Raw genomic sequence first — 17,126 nt, 5'->3', positions numbered from 1 at the left:
GAAAATGCCCCGCCCACTCACGACTTGCTCTTATGCCGTTTTTCCTCATACAGTTTATTTATTTTATGTTCGGAAAATGTGAAAAAATGTTATCAACTATTTAATTTATAAAAGCCAACGGATATTTTTGGTTATAATATCGATTGATCACCCTCTCCTGTCATCCAAGAGAAAATAATTGTTTTGTTTGCATTCAACAATATATCCCATGAGGCTTTCACCCCCACACCTTCCTTCTCATTGTGACATTAACACATTAACATTACCAATTCTAACCTTGTCTGCCTGACTTTATGGTCCATCCCCATCACATAAATACTAACTGGTCAAATAAAATATGTCTTCTTGTCATTCTGTAGTTCCTCGTAGCAACCAACTTTTAGGTCCAAAACCAGTTACTCTTAGTGGTTCTACAATACATTATGTTCACAAATGAAAACAAAAGGAATGAAGTGTTGATGGAAATGAGGCGTGAAGAACGAATGAAAGGACTCGGAAATAAGAGGAGCCGCTGTTATCCAGGCCTGCCGGTCACCAGAGGAGCAGCGGTTGCCAGGGGAACGTCATCACATCCTGATGCAATGAGACTGAGGACAACAGAGGACACAAAATCACGGTGGTCCATGTAATAATTTATTATCTCTTATTCTGTTGCCATTTACAGAGCATCATCCAATCCTGATAAAGTTTATGACCATTTAATTTAGCACTCCGTCACTTTTACAGTTCAGATTTAAAGCAGAATGAAGCAAAGCTAGGAAAAACATTGCACAAATCTTTTCACAATAACATTACAACAGTTTCTCATAAAGTTGCATTTGCATTTTCAATATATACAAATGAAGTTAACTTAACTTAAGACCTTTTCACACATTGAGAGGAGCACAACAACAACTGCACACGGAGGCCACACAAATCTTATTTCAAACATCACAATATTATTAGGATAGAAAATGAAACCACAGTTGCGTAAAACACATAAGGAATGAGATGAGCCGTGTGGCTAAATGGAGGGACTGTGATTTAGTTCAGTGTGTTCACCACCAGAGGATGAGGTAACTGAAGACGTCTATACGCAGGAAAATTGGAGAACTCTGCTGCAGTAAGAGAAGATTGAGGGCGTTTGAGGCTTCCGTTTCTATGGTAACGCTACTGAGCCAATTACTCCAGGAAGTAGCCATTTTTATAGTTGGGTATTGCAGGGATTATGTCCATAATCCTGACGTGCTCTACGGCAGGTTTCTCACTAAACACTTCCTCACAAACCAACACAAACACTGATGGAAGGCGATCTAATTGGACAGCTGGCGTGTTGACGGGCAGGATTTAGTCCATCCTGATCTTCTGATTGGTCATCCTGTAGATGATGCTGTCATATCCGGGGTCCATGTTCCAGAGGTTGTAGGAGATGGCGATGACAGCGAGGGCCAGAACAATCATCAGCCATAGAACGATGTTGAAGATGACGGCGTACTGGAAGTTGTACTTGTAGGCCAGGTTGTATGGAGTCGCTGCCTTACTCTGCAAACATTTTAAAAATAAGACTTAAATTACTAAATATATAAATCACAAAAACAGTGCTACATTTTAAATGAGCCAAATAGTTATTTACAATTTATTGACTGTTCACAATTTTTTTTTCTACGTAATTATTTCACTGATCTGATTAATTTGTAGCTTTTTACTGCAAATTAGTTTGTTTGGGGTTTTTTTCTTTTGTTTTTCTCATTTCTGAATAATCAATTGCTTTGCAGAAGTTTTTTATTTTAGAAGTATAAACTTTTGCAAAATACTGTAATTGCATCATTAAGTATTAATAGTAATATTAGTCAGTTAACATTAAAGTACTTAAATTCATTAATATATTGTATTCACAGACTGTATAACTATAATGGCAGCACATGGAAGCCTCTTATTATTCTTGGTCAACAGTTCACATGCAGGCGAGCTTCAGACTTACAATCTGTTTGGACTCCAGGATGGAACGAGACTTCCTGGTCAAAGGTGCCTCAAAGGTTTTCACAGTGACAATCTCCACCACAGCGCTGTTGCCATAGAGACTGTACACCTCCTCCCCAAACTACAATACAAGAGGAAATGCACACAGTTATAAATAGAGCGATGATTTCAGATGGATGATCAAACGCTCTCAGATCTCCTCGTTACCTTCTGCAGCACAGAGGACAGGATGGCGATGGCGTCCCGATACTGGGCCGAGTCCTGGCCGTAGACCCGGCTCAGCTCCTCCAGACCGGAGAGCTCCAGGGAGTACAGGTCAGGGGAGTGATCCTTGGCCAGATGTCTGTGTCTGTGCAGCTACGGGCAGGTCAGAGGAAACACCTTAGTCCAACGGCGGGAACCTCGGTGATTGTTCAGGCGAGAAATGCAGGGAGCACTTACCAGAGCGGTGATGTCGTGCAGGACTTGGACCTCAGACAGGAAGAGTAAATCAGCCTGGGAAGCAACAGAATTAACAGATAAATAACACAGGAAAGTAGACAGATAGAGAGATAGAGATAGATAGACAGATAAATTCGTTATGATGGTGTAGTTAAGTCTGACCTCTGCGTTACGGCTGAGAGAGCTGAGGGGCAGGGAGGCCAGGACAGAACCATCCTGGGACAGACGGGCGCGGATCTGCTGCAGCGTAACCGGCAGGTCCTCGAACACAGCGTTGGCTTTGCCCAGCATGTACAGCCTCTAAAATACAGACGGGGAAGCTTTGCAGGTTAACCGGCACTCGTGTTGTAAACGTCCCGTCTCGGTGTAACTTTCATTACCTCTTCACTTGGGGCGAGCTGCAGCACTACAGGGGTGTCCTCTGCAAACAGAGAGTGCACCGTCTCCGCCACACTGTCCAAGGTGAAAGGCACCGGCTGCAAGGAAGAAGACGGAGAGCCGCTGACAAACTGAATGGATTTGTTTCGCCGCGATGAAATCCCATAATCGCTCAATCAAGGAACAATTTGATGTAGACATAATCTTGTAATAGATTAGACATTTCTAAAAGGTGGATATCCTTATAATCCACCATCATGCCTGACTCACATTCTCCAGGGGGTAGGAGGCCACATTCTGAGGCAGGTCCAAGCTGTCGGCCCCTCTCACCACCACCAGCATGTTAGCACGAGGACGCTGGAACAACGGACCAGACTGGAGACCCGGCCAGGCCAGATCCTACAGACACACACACACACACACACACACACACACACACACACACACACACACACACACACACACACACACACACACACACACACACACACACACACACACACACACACACACACACACACACACACACACACACACACACACACACACACGTCACATCTTTAAGCTTTAAGGATCATTCTTACTCTTTGTTTGATCATTTATATATTCAATATATGACTTCATATTAGCCTGTAGGCAATTTAGTCTTTCCATCTCTTCTAACCCTTATGTCTTTGAACTAAGGAAGGAATTTGGAGCAGCCAGACAAAAACAAAGTGTGTCCCAGTACAGTACTTAATGAAGTCAATGTACTGCAGTGTGTGTGTGTGTGTGTGTGTGTGTAGTGTGTGTGTGTGTGTGTGTGAGAGACGCCTCCCCTATTCTCTAAGTGTCAAGGCCATGGAGCAGCTGAGTCAGCATCATTTGTGCAGCTGGGGCGCTTAGGTGCTGACAAGTCTGCAGCCACTGGTGTGAGCAGCAGCCAGTGACATCATGCATACCTGAAGGAAGTATCATCTAGCCTGATTCAAATCAATGACATATTACTTCTGAAAACATCTGAAACAAATCAGACGCTTCACTCTAAGCACAGAACGTCCACTTTATCTCTTTCACCTATGAGTATAAGAGATGTTTAAGGCTGGTATGGCCTCCACAATAAGAGATGTTTAAGGATGCTATGGCCTCCACAATAAGAGATGTTTAAGGATGCTATGGCCTCCACAATAAGAGATGTTTAAGGCTGGTATGGCCTCCACAATAAGAGATGTTTAAGGATGCTATGGCCTCCACAATAAGAGATGTTTAAGGATGCTATGGCCTCCACAATAAGAGATGTTTAAGGATGCTATGGCCTCCACAATAAGAGATGTTTAAGGATGCTATGGCCTCCACAATAAGAGTTGTTTAAGGATGCTATGGCCTCCACAATAAGAGATGTTTAAGGATGCTATGGCCTCCACAATAAGATATGTTTAAGGATGCTATGGCCTCCACAATAAGAGATGTTTAAGGATGCTATGGCCTCCACAATAAGAGATGTTTAAGGATGCTATGGCCTCCACAATAAGAGATGTTTAAGGATGCTATGGCCTCCACAATAAGAGATGTTTAAGGATGCTATGGCCTCCACAATAAGATATGTTTAAGGATGCTATGGCCTCCACAATAAGAGATGTTTAAGGATGATATGGCCTCCACAATAAGAGATGTTTAAGGATGCTATGGCCTCCACAATAAGAGATGTTTAAGGATGCTATGGCATCCACAATAAAGCAGTGAGGCCTGGTCTCAATAATACAGCACCTGTTGGACAGAGAAGCCCATGGTTAAGGCCACCAGGTCTGGGATCTTCTCCCCAGAGATGGGCCAGTCTCCTTTCTGGAAGTGGACAAAGTCTGGAGCCTCAAGGATTGTTAAGCTGTTTCCATGGACGCCTACAGAAAAACAAGTCAAACATTGTAAAACTGGAAAAGTCACAGTGTAAATACAGTCAGCCGTGATTATGTCAACTAAATATGTGACCTGATGAGAAAATAACATACCATCACTTACATTTATTCAAATCTCAGGCAACAAACATATGAGATTTTGATACAACACAGGCAAAGGTGTAAATATGGATTTTCTAGGGTGGATCGTGATGTCAAATTCAGGCTTAACTGTCAAGACTCCAGTCCAAACCATCTGTTGTGTAAATAACACCGTTTTCTTAACTACCAACGCGCTTTGCTCTTATAATATAGCAGAAGAAGGTTTAATAAAGCCCCAGTTATAGTCCAATCCAAAGTCATTTTATATATAGTGCGATATTTAAAGCTTTGATGTTATAAACTCGTGACAGATGGCTGATGAGCAATAAGAGGAAGCGGTCACATGACAGGCCGCCCCGTCAGCGGACCTGCATTCAGATAGTCAATACAAATAAACAGGAAAATAATTAAATTACTCATTACATTTATCTACAAATGTGTTTAACCTCTACATTTAGGAGATGAGCCGTGTTCTCATATGTTAATGACTGAGCTAACGTTAGCACCGAGCTAACGCTTTGATCCACGGCACTAAAACCAGCTTGTCACCATTTATCAAAATTAGCCCGACAAAGAGTTCGATTAAAAGACAAGAGTGAGATGTCAACAGCGGCTCTTCTCTTACCAGGGGCGCCGAGGAAGCAGAGCAAAAACGCCGCAGTAAAGACAGCCTCCATCTTTCTCCTTGCTACAGCACACATCAGCTGACTCGACGTCACACGGCGCCGCAAAGGACTCTGGGAGAAGAGTTGGTCGAGGGCGTTATCGCGGTGCCGTCAGTGTTAAACACATTTTCTCGCCTTTAAGAGCTTCACATCGGAACAATGACACCGTTTTGCTTAAATGGCAGCACAAATGTTTTATTTTGTAAATTTGGTGAAGCTTAGATGAATTAATTCAGTCAGTAAATACATTAAATGGTCTCAAACTGGGGTTCTCAGCACTACAGGTGTTACTCAGTGCGCCCCCTAGTGGCACAATTATGAATCGAAACCATCCGAACCAGTTGGAATTCTGTTAGTCCGGTTAATAAAATGGGTTACACGAACGTCTTGTCCTTTCTTTTCTTTGTACTTTTAATTATCTATCTATTCTAAACTGAAAGAAAGCCCCTCAGCCAATTCCAAGGGTTTCATTCATGTCACACATAACAACCCAGTCATTTCATCTTGTCTCTTCACAGTTAAAATGTATAAATATAACATATTTCTATATTTTTTGGGTAGAGATTACAAGCACCTGTATAAGCATTTGGACCTGATTCACTGGTGAGTATGTTTTTATAATGCATTTTTGTTTTCTCATCACAGGAAACAAAGTTAATGAAATATTGAAATATTTGCTGTAAGCCAATGCAGCAGTGCGCTGGACTGATTCAACTGTAATAACACAGAGGAAAGCCTGTGTACTTGAACGCCACCTAATATAATAAAGAGACCTTTTTTATGATTTTTGTGTCAGGCGTCCTCACGGTTCTAAACTTTATGTCCACAATCTGGAAAATTGCCTTAACTTCACTATCCACAACATAAAGCCAACAAGACATCAGGCTTGTGGCAGCTATAAAAAAAAAGAAAATGTATTTATTAGAATCTATTGCTAAATAAAACCAGCTCTTTGGTTTACACTTTACAACAGCACAGATGGGAATTTTCATCGCTGAGATATAATTTTCTTATGAAAGTGTCCCCTCATGTATAAAGGCAATAAATCAACATAAAAATATTCAAGCTTAAATTCATGTGCATGTCTAACTATCATAGCCCAGAATTCCTCTATTCGCCAAACTACGACTCATTACTCTTTTTGGTTAGCTGGCAACCAGTCAGTCATTTCACTATCTCAGGTCCAGAGAAGCACAGATTGACATTTCAATAAACGTTCATATCTGTCCCATCCGACGTTCGACAACACTACAAAAACCAAAGTGATGTAACATTGGATGGAGACTTGACCTTCAGTGGCCACATTAGTAATACTACCATCTCAGCACTATAGCCGGGATGAGAGAGTTCCTCAGCAGAGCAGATGGAGAGGAAATAGAGCCTTCACATACTGCACTCCTCATCTTCATCTTTATTCAATCAACATTTGTGCATCTGTAGAACCAAATGTGTGATGTTTTGATTTATTTCAGGAGGACAGACAGTGATTGTGAGATGGACAAGGAGACAAGTGAGCTTCTGTTTACCTGCAGTGACACATAGATTTTGGGAGATGAACATTTTCTTTTGTCCAAAATATTTGCACTGGTTATTTGTATTTATTTTCCTGTGACACATTTCTCTGTAAATATTTCAGATTCACATCAATAAAATATATCTGTGAAAAAAATCTGAAAAACTTCTATAAACAAACAATAATATTTAATGCATTAATAATGGATAAATATATAAATTAATCATGCAAATGTTGTCTAGCAAATCAATCTTTGTAGACGCAGAACTATGAATATTACCCGACTGAGTATAACCGCACCTACAAAATAGGATGTATACTCAGAAGGGAATGGGCCCTAGAACTGATCCCTGAGGCGCCCCGGTAGCAGAGAACTGATCCAGCGTGAGTGGATGCAGGATGTGTTGATCCACTATGTCAGTGGCAGCTGACGGGTCCATCAAAATGACAAGAGCAGTTGGTTAGCTGACTTTGGGCTCTCCACTGCTGTCAGGAGGGCCGTTTCAGTGCAATGGCCACTCTTGAAACCAGACAGAGAGCAAAACAGTGAATGTGAAGGACTGAACTACAAGAGAATAGAAACAGAGAAATAAGAGGAGACTAAGATGATTTAAGAGGCGCATAAGTATGGGACTCAAACGTCATCCCATCTCCAAAGCCTGACAGAATGACAACCAGCTGTTCAGTACGCACAGTAAAACATAAAATATTGCAAAATACTATATCACAGCTTTGTTGCGGATTGAGACATTGAATATAATGAAATTGGTTGATTTAAATTCCTCCAAAACAAAATCCCCAACTAACAAAACAGTCATCAGTTATTGAATGATTCATTGGACGGGTCTGTGAGGATTGGAGGAGAACGGAGACCACAGTCTCATTACATTAGTCTGGATTCTCACAAAAACTTCCCACAACAGGGTTTAGAAATCTTTAAATGACTAACATCCATTTATCTATTTAATTTTCCAAATTGATGTTGGCAATGCTTAATAACGATGAACTACACAATCGCAGAGCAGTTTGGAAGGAATGAAACAGAGGAACAGACAGCGTTATATAGGGTAATGTGCTTTTTTCACCTGCATGACGTCAGCAGCAGGTTTTTTAAAGGGCTTATAGTGAGGGTGTTCAGCTTTAAGATGACCTGATCCTGCTGTTCACCAAGGAGGGCTGTTGGTCAAAGAGGAGCTCTTAATGACGGTGACCCTTCTTCACCTTCTGCCCCAGGGTTTGACGGAAATGCTTCTTCCAGCCTCAATGAGATGACTGACAGGCTCAAGTCACCGCCTGACCTTTAGCCGGGTATGCAAAACAGGGCCGACTCTGCTTCAGACGCTTCGCTTTCATTCTAAAGATCTGCTGCTGAATGAACCGAGCTCTCTGCACATCCCTGGCTACGTTATAAACACAGGAAGAGTCCAGATTACCCCGGAGTCTGATCATCTTTGCCGGAGTTCCGTAAAGGGCGGTTACCCCCAGAGGTCTAATTTATGGGTCTGGGTTGCCGCCGTCAGGTAATGCATCACTTGAAGCTGATTTAGTTTAGGTCCACATCTTGGCAGCTAACCAGGGATCCGTTGGCACCCGTCCTATTCCACCCTAAATCTAAAACAAAGAATGAAGCCAAAGAAAATGGATTAAGAGGAAGACTTTGCTGATTTTACACATCAGACTGGTTTCTGGGTGATGACGAGCACCATTCAGAATGTAGAGACTGTATTAAGAGCTTTATTAAATTATAGAGAGCTGTTCTACATCAAAGACAGCAGCCTCAGTGACGCCGCAGAGGATTCCTCATGTTGGTGATTTCACAGATTTCCCAGCCAGAAAAGCCTCAGCACAGTAGTTTTCATATGCTGACAAATGAAACCTAAAATTCAGAGTTCAGAGTTAAATCCAGTATCTGCAAATGCCTTCATGTTTAAAATCATATCACTTGAGCTATTAAACATTGGTGGAGGCATTTTTAAGAAAATATAATAAAAAACAAAAACAATAAATCCTCTTTAGTCCAATTAAATGATCGTTCCTCAATTTGGACACGCACACTTGAGCGTTCACTTACTGGCCACTGGGGGGCGCTGTGAGTCAAAACATTTCATCACACCGCGCGAGCGGCGGAGATGTTGGCGGGTTTGTTCCGTTCCGGCTGCAATAACAAACTGCAGTCCCGAAACCTTCCGATGGGTGGCACTGTATGACCGTGTAAATACGAACCCAAAAGTTTGACACGCGTGTTTACGGGCCGGAGCGGGCAGAGTGACGAGCGGAACACGTACGTCATCTTGCAGTTTGTATATTTATTTTAAAGCAACTTCTTTTGTAAAATATAAATACAAATTATGAGATATTTTAATTACAAAGTTAAAACAAAAAATGAACACACCAAAAATTACTTTACTGCAGTAGCTTCCCAGTTATATACAAGCTCTGTGCTGAAGGGTGAATATCAACATTATCTTAAAACTTTACTATACAAACAATTCTGTAGTCCTGCGTGTTAAATTAGAGGCTAAATTGGAAGCAACATTTGCACATATGTTAAAATAAGAACAAAAAACAGCCCCTGAGGCTCAAGCGAGCGCAAAAGTCTGAGCAGGAAAAAAACAGGACATCATGTGCTTCCTATAAACACAAATGCCACATTCAATAGCACAGACTGAGTATTCTGTCCTGTACAGACACACACATGCACAACACGCTGTGTGTTCACACTTCATCCCATCAACAACATGGCTCCTCTCCTCTGTTTGTCATACAAAAGCTTTCAGAGAAGTCGTGAGCAACATGTCAAAGAAAAAACATCTCTCGTTATTGATTTATATATATCTATATATAGATTTATTTATGTATTTATTTATGTGTTTATACATATATTAATTTATAAAAATAAGACAAATTATTAAGTCTATTGAGTCACATATTTACTGATCCTCCGTTAATGCAGGCAAACGTTTCAGCAGCCCTGTCAGCCAGCAGGTCAGTTCATCTGTACAGTGCACCGGTGCTGGTCCAGACCCGGCTGAGACGCAGGAACTTAGAGTCGGGCTAAGGTCCCTCGCTCGGGTCTGAAACAAACCGATGTCCGAGCGGACTCTGTGTGTTCGGCGGTACTCGGGGGTCAGGACGAGCCCAGCTTGCCGACGGCCTTCATTTTGTTTTTGAGTTTGTCCCCCGGCTGCTCCCAGCGGTCGTCCAGGCACTCCAGCGTGGAGCCCAGCAGGGCGGCCAGCTCGCCGCTGTCCTCCACCAGGTCCAGCAGCTCCTTGCTGTCCGGCTGGAAGCCCTCAAGCTCCTCCGGGCAGGTGAAGAGCTGCGACAGTGAGGCCTGTCTGTAGAACTCGGCCTCGGCCACCGTCACCACCTCCATGTGCGGGAACGTCTGTCTGAAGCCTCGCGCCGACATGCGCAGGCGCCGGAGCACGTCGGACAGGAGCAGCCAGTTCCGAGGCCTGGCGGAGGGAAAACAACCAGTGTTTAGACGAGACACCCAACAGACGGGCGGACACACACACACACACACACACACACACACACACACACACACACACACACACACACACACACACACACACACACACACACACACACACACACACACACACACACACACACACACACACACACACACACACACACACACACACACACACACACAAAGCTCACCCCTGGGAGAGGGACACTTGGATGTTGTAGCAGGGCAGCAGAGGTCGGTCAGAGAACTCAAACTCAAACAGCTCCCTCTTATCATCTTCCTCTTCGTCCTCTGGACCAGGGGGGTCTGCCAGGATGTCATACACACTGCCCTCCTCACCAGACTCTGATATACACACACACACACATACACAGGGGAAGGAAATATGAAAGTCAGTTGGCATCGTAGACATTTAAAAAATTAGGACTGCACGCAAGAAATGACCAATTAGTAACTGAATAGAAAAAGTAATTACAGAAATTTAAATAAATTATCATGAATGATTTTGTTCATTTATCAAGCAGACATTTTGGGGCTCCGGCTGTTCATGAAGTCAAACTCTTCCATCACGACACTCACCGCACACCGAGCTGCCGTAGAATTCCCAAAAGAGCCCGGGGTCGTCGTCTATGCGGCCCTGGAGGTCGGCAAAGTAATCTGAGGGAGGAAGAGGAGAGGAAGAGCACGTCATTCAAGAGCCCAGGATGAGGGAGGAGGGGGGGGGGGGGGGGGGGGGGGGGGCGGGGCGCCCGGGGGAGACCACCGGAGAAAAACGGATAAAGAGCGCGGCGGAACAGAGAGAGGGCAGTGGGAGGAGGAGGAGGAGGAGGGGCCGCGAGAGAGAAAGAGACAAACAAACAGAGCAAATGTTTGGGGGGGGGGGGGGGGGGGGGGGGGGGGTGATGATGGGGGCCAGCGGCTGTACCACAGGGGAGGAGAGCGACTGTCTCCGCTGGGTTAGAGCTGGCTCAGTACAGACCGGAGCTACAGACGGCTGCCAGGAATCAAATCAGAACCACACACAGTCTCGCACACAAACCACACACACGCACGCACGTACACACGCACACACAGAGAGAGAGAGGAAGAGAGAGAGCTGGAAACAAACAGGCAAAGGGAGCGGGATAAGCGCACGCAGCAAGAGAGTGTGTGTTCAGCACGCACGTCTACGCACGCAATCACTCAAACACACACTCACACAGAGACACACACACACACAGAGCGAGAGCTGGGCTTTGTGCCAGTGCTGAGGCGTGGGGCGTCTGGTGTGTGTTTGGAGGGATTAACAGCCTCCAGATGAGTGGGACCAGGTGGAGGGAGGGCAGCAATCTCTCTCTCTCTCTCTCTCTCTCTCTCTCTCTCTCTCTCTCTCTCTCCTCTCCACCCTCCTCTCTCTCTCCCTCTCTCCTGTCAGTCTAGCTGGCAGGCTATTCCTCCATCGATCCATCCATCCGCCCTCTCTCCCTCTTTCAAGATTCGACACCATCCTCCCCGCCGTCGACGATAAATCTCCCGTTCGCATCAAACCTGTTCGTCACTCTGTCGGCCGTGAACTTCCACCTGTGTTTTCCTCTCCGCGTGTATGATCGTTTTATCTCACATCTGTCTCTTCCTCGCCCGGGCCTCTGTTCTTCCGCGGGTAATTGATTTTAACTAGTTAGGCGTGCGTGTAATATTAAGCGGCGGCAGAGCGGCAGGAAGCGTCGGGCCTCACACGTGACCGCCGTGTTTTCATTTCCTCCTACTGTACACAGAACACAGGCGCTCGCTCGTGTTGTCTCATCTACAAACATTAAAAAAAGCCCTCGCACCAAACACACACACATACACACACACACACACACACGCGCACGCGCATACGCCCCAGATATGGCCCACGTCAGAGCCTTAGCGTGAAAACACACACACACACACACACGCACACACATACAAAAGCAGTCTCCAGCCGGAGCGAAGCCCATTTCCGCACGTACGCTGAGCAAACACAGTTGGCGTTGCTAAGTAACCAGATAGAGGAGCTCAGAGGCGGCAGCACGCAACCCGACGGGCTGAGACTCCCCGTCTAACAGGTGGTCGGGGGAGGGGGAGGAGGGCGGGGGAGAGGGAGGGGGAGGAGGGAGGGAGAGAGAGAGGGAGGGAGGGGAAACCAGATGACAGAGAAGGACGTGTCTCGCAGCAGCTCCGGCGGAGGACGAGGGCTTAACGGGGGAGGAGGGACACGCACCGGCAGGTTGCGCAGAGGTCAGAGCGGTGAAAGAACAGCAAACAGCGAGCAAGCCAAGGCGGGAGCGGCGGCGACGGCGGGCGGTGTTGACTGATCTTTCCAACCATTTAACCGTTTCCCACCGTAACGGCTCTCTAACGCGCCTGCTGCCTCATAATTAAAAACAACACAATCACATTTAAGCGCCGGAGTTTCTGCTCTACTCTGTTCCCGGTGTGTGAGTGAGTGTGTGCGTGTGCGCGCATGTGTGTGTGGGGGGAGGGGTGTCATCTGTGATTGATTCAGAGATGTGTGCGTGTCAGTGTGTGTGCGCACAGCGGATGAGGGAAAGGAACAGCAGGCAGCGGCGGTGTTGGCGGGTGTGTGTGTATGTGAAATCGTACCGGTGAGGAAGCGCTCCATGCCCTCGCTGTGCGTCATCTTCAGCAGGCCCCGGCCGGCGTACGTGGCCAGCGTGGGGTCGGCGCCGTACGACAGCAGCACTCGCACCACGTCCAGGTGGTCGTTCTCCACCGCGTCGTGAATCGGCCTGGAGGTGCAACAAGCATCCGCTGTCAAACTCTCTCTGTGAAGGTGCATGCTTCGTGTGTGTGTGTGTACAGCGTGTGTGAGTGTGTGTACGTACCTTGTGCCGTCCTGCGCGCTGCAGTTGATGTCGGCGCCGTACTCTAGCAGGTGCTGGACGATGCTGAGCCAGCCGCGGGCGCAGGCCTCATGCAGGGCGCAGTAACCGGCGTAGTCCCTGTGATTCACCTCACACACTCTGTTCTCCAGACAGTACAACACCACCTCCTGAAAAGAGCAGACGGGGGAGGAGGGTTTAGAACGAGTGCGTATGCGTGAGACTGTGTGTGTGTGTGTGTGTGTGTCTGTGTGTGTGTGACTGTGTGTAAGTGTGTTGACAACCCAGCAAGACCAAACACACAGATGGAGCAGACACATATGCAAACAGTTCTTCCCCGCGCAGATCCTGTGGGACAGAAATTAGGGAAGGGAGGAACTGAGCGCGTTCCTCTGCAGGACAGACACGCACATACACACACGCACACACACACATGCGCACAAAAGCTCCATAATGCTATTGCTGGCGTCAAAACACAGCTAGGAGACTAAGTATGACTCAACTGGTCCTAAGCTGCCAGAATCCGTTTGAGCGTGCACTGTGTGTGTGAGTGTGTGTGTGTGTGTGTGTGTGTGTGTGTGTGTGTGTGTGTGTTTGTGTGGGTGTGTGGGTCTGCGTGCCACGGTCGGGCCTGGCCTGGACGCCGTGCCGGCTGCCAGTCTTTACGGTTGGACCCGGCACAATAGAGGGAGAACACAAAGAGGTTTGATAGCGGCGCTCAAGAGCTGGAAGCGGCTTGTCTGAGCGCGGCGGCGGCGACAGTTTGGGCCGTCAGACTGGTTCTCACCGGACTGCAGCAGGAGCTCCGGTTACCGAGCCGGGAGAGGAAACCCACAGATGGAAGAAGAGTGAGATCAGGCCCAGGGGCGAGTCTGGCACTGTGGCGATGCGTTTGAGGCCCCATCGGGAACACGCAACCTCCCGTGGAACAATCGAGCGAATTCGAGGCGTAATCAAAATTTGGCAGTTTACCAACATAAAAAACCCAGTGAGCGGCTCTGATTTATATAAATATATAAACAGCGCGAGGGGCGCTGTGGCATGCTGGGTAATTACTGTAATCCCACAGCTGGCCCGGTGGAGGCTCGCGCTCCTGAATGCGCCGCGGCCTGCCTGAGAGGAAGTCGCGTCGCGGTTAGGGGACCGTGCCGAAGGTGCGCTCCTGAAATGCAGGTGAAATATTTTTAGCAGGATAATCCTATAAATACTTTGTTGGCATAGAGACAAGACACACACACGGCGAGTAAACCACCGCAGAGCAAAAACCGCCATCGCAATAGCAGTTGCAATTGCCGCAATTTGAATTTCTGAGCAAATCGCGCGGCCCTAATGGTAATAATAATAATAAATATATATATCGCCCGCCGCCGCCGCCGCCGCCGCTGAACTTGCACATCCACAGACACACACATACACACTCGTAGCGGCACCGTCCTGCTCGCAGTCCTTTGCCGAAGGGGCAGAGCGGCTCATCTAAACCTGGGAAATGACTCCAAACTTCCATTTCTATGCTAATTCTAGCCTGCCATCTCGTCCAAGTGTTTATCTCTTTCTCCCTCAGCGCGGGGCGGCGGGGATGGAGGGAGAGGGAGGCGAGGGAGGGAGAACCAGAGCCAAGCGGCGGAGGGAAAACAGGCTGACAGAGGGCGAGAGAGAGAGGGAGGGGGGAAAGAGGGGAGAGAGGGAGACGGGTAGCGCAGCGAGCGGCAACACCCAAACAGATGACAGACGAATGAATCTGCGGGTGAAATCTAGAGCGAGGCCCGTCCGCCGCTCTACCGCTCTGATCAGGACGGGAGATGAAAGGGGGGCAGCGGGCGGTGCTGGTTCATCGTGTGGGGGGGAGAACCAGGGACGATCAGAGCCGGCTGGGTGGCTGGGTGGGTGGGGAGGGGAGGGGAGGGGGTGAGAAGGGCGGATGTGGAAAGCGCGGTCGAGAGGAAAGAAGTGAGCAAGTGTGAGCAAGAACGAGAGAGTGAGAGAGAGAGAGAGAGAGAGAGAGAGAGAGAGAGCGAGGGAGAGAGAGAGAGGGAGGGAGGGAAATACGCTCTAACTGGTTTTCGCTCGCTGCCAGCACTCTGTTTGCCTGCTGGAGAGAGATTCAGGAGCGTCGTGCCGAAGCTCCCCTCTGGGGGATTCCACTCGCTCCGTGTGTGTGTGTGTGTGTGTGTGTGTGTGTGTGTGTGTGTGTGTGTGTGTGTGTGTGTGTGCGCGCTTGTGCGTGTGATTGAATGAGAGCAAGTGTTAGCGAGACTGACGGGCAGAGAGTGTTGATATGCAAGAAGCTCGCTTAAGCATGCGTGCGTGTATATGTGTGTGCGCACGTGTATTGGTGTGTGTGTGTGTGTGTATGTATGTGTGTGGCTGTGGAGTTTGTGTGTGAGAGAGAGCGTGCGTGGCTGTGGAGGAGGCGTAGCGCTAAACCTCCGGAGCCGTGTTTAATATCGCTGGGAGAGAGCGAGGAGCTTAGCACGAGAGCCCCGGCTTCCCGCCAGACACACACACACACACACACACACACACACACTTCTCCGCAGTAAAATGAGACACCCCCCTTCCCCTCCCTCCCTCGCTCTCTCTCCCTCCGTCCTCTAATCTCCCTCTCTAGAATGCTTCCCTGCGCTCGACTGCAATCAATGCATCACTCAGACATTTAACCCCTTGCAGTGCCGCCTTCATCAGAGCGCGCGCGGCTGCTCGCCTGCGTGCCTGTATAATTGCGTGTCACATCTGCGGCTGATGATGCGTTCGCGTGGCGCATGTGACGAGCTGACAAAAAGCTGCCCAACACGTCCACGCGAGATGAGACGCCCGCGTGCGTGCGTGCGTGCGTAGACTGATAATAGACACACACATTCGATAATTAATCTCCAACACACGCACAGACGATACACGCTCGCAAATCCAACCGCACACATGCATTCACCGTGAATGTTTTCACTTTGGATCAATACGATGCCGAACAGCAACACACACCTCCGGAACCGGGCAATCAATTATTTCGGTACCCGGGGGCAGAGCAGCGCCTGACTCTGACTCAAGCCGGGCTGCCTTCTCTGTTTGCTTTGCACACCGGATTTGCGGAGGGAAATCAGCGGAGATTTACGCCGGCGTGTGTGTATGTGTGTGTGTGTGTGTGTGTCGGGGAATAAATGACAGATTGCGCCGTTATCTGAGCTTTTAATGGGCAGAGCTGAGGGGCCCCGGTCCCCCCCCCCCCTTCCCTGCACGAGCTGGAGAGATGGAGAGGCAGAGCGAAGGGATGAAGACATCCGCAGAAGCTCCGCTCATTACCATTTCAAATGCTCCGAGAGCCAGGCAGACGAGGGAGAGAGGGAGAGAATAAAAGTGAAGAGGAAGAGGGAGAGAGAGAGAGAGAAAGAGAGAGAGAGAGAGAGAAAAAGAGAGAGAGAGAGAGAGAGAGAGAGAGAGAGAGAGAGAGAGAGAAAGGCTTTCATGTGCAGAGGCACGGATCGCAAAACTAAACGAACATGAAATATGCAGAGTGTCGGCAGGGCATAGAGAACAGAGAGTGTGTGTGCGCGTCCTAAATAACACGCACGTGTGCGTGCTCGTGCTGCATTAGGTGATTTTGGTGCGTTGGCATGTGCTGAGGTCTGAGTGGGTGTGTGACAGAAGTGAGGACGAAGCGAGAGTGTGTGTGTGTGTGTGTGTGTGTGTGTGTGTGTGTGTGTGTGTGTGTCTGTGGCAGCATATTGAGAACACATAAGGATGCCTGTGCCTGCGCTTACTGGGTCACAACGTATGCTTTCCTCTGTGTGTGTGTGTGTGTGTGTGTGTGTGTTTCATAACCAGCATGTGAGCTGTGCGTGTGTGTCCCTCAGGCCTCCATATCTCTCTGTCTGTGTG

General features: G+C 47.7%; 2 protein-coding genes across 2 annotated transcripts; both read right to left on the bottom strand.

Annotated features, from left to right (window-relative positions):
• Window positions 1–620: 620 nt before the first annotated feature.
• On the bottom strand, window positions 621–5,492 carry atp6ap2 (ATPase H+ transporting accessory protein 2). The gene is made up of 9 exons (XM_076162018.1): window positions 5,377–5,492; window positions 4,525–4,655; window positions 3,049–3,177; window positions 2,781–2,876; window positions 2,563–2,700; window positions 2,401–2,454; window positions 2,167–2,316; window positions 1,961–2,080; window positions 621–1,521 (listed from the first exon to the last, which is right to left on the bottom strand). Exons 1-9 carry the CDS (start codon window positions 5,450–5,452, stop codon window positions 1,327–1,329), a joined length of 1,089 nt encoding a protein of 362 aa, XP_076018133.1. The 5' UTR covers window positions 5,453–5,492; the 3' UTR covers window positions 621–1,326.
• Window positions 5,493–9,215: 3,723 nt separating this feature from the next.
• Window positions 9,216–13,825, bottom strand: LOC143009810 (BCL-6 corepressor-like). Its single transcript, XM_076161885.1, has 5 exons — window positions 13,260–13,825; window positions 13,018–13,163; window positions 10,990–11,067; window positions 10,602–10,755; window positions 9,216–10,387 (listed from the first exon to the last, which is right to left on the bottom strand). The coding sequence occupies exons 1-5, from the start codon at window positions 13,574–13,576 to the stop codon at window positions 10,057–10,059; spliced, it is 1,026 nt and encodes a 341-aa protein (XP_076018000.1). The 5' UTR covers window positions 13,577–13,825; the 3' UTR covers window positions 9,216–10,056.
• Between the last annotated feature and the right edge of the window lie 3,301 nt (window positions 13,826–17,126).

Source organism: Genypterus blacodes, unplaced genomic scaffold (genome assembly GCF_046128005.1).
Source record: "Genypterus blacodes isolate CSIRO-AG114 ecotype Tasmania unplaced genomic scaffold, CSIRO-AGI_Gbla_v1 ptg000118l_1, whole genome shotgun sequence".
Taxonomy (NCBI): Eukaryota; Metazoa; Chordata; class Actinopteri; order Ophidiiformes; family Ophidiidae; genus Genypterus; species Genypterus blacodes.
The sequence above is the reverse complement of the archived record's forward strand: the minus strand, read 5'-3'. Positions and strand labels throughout refer to the sequence as shown.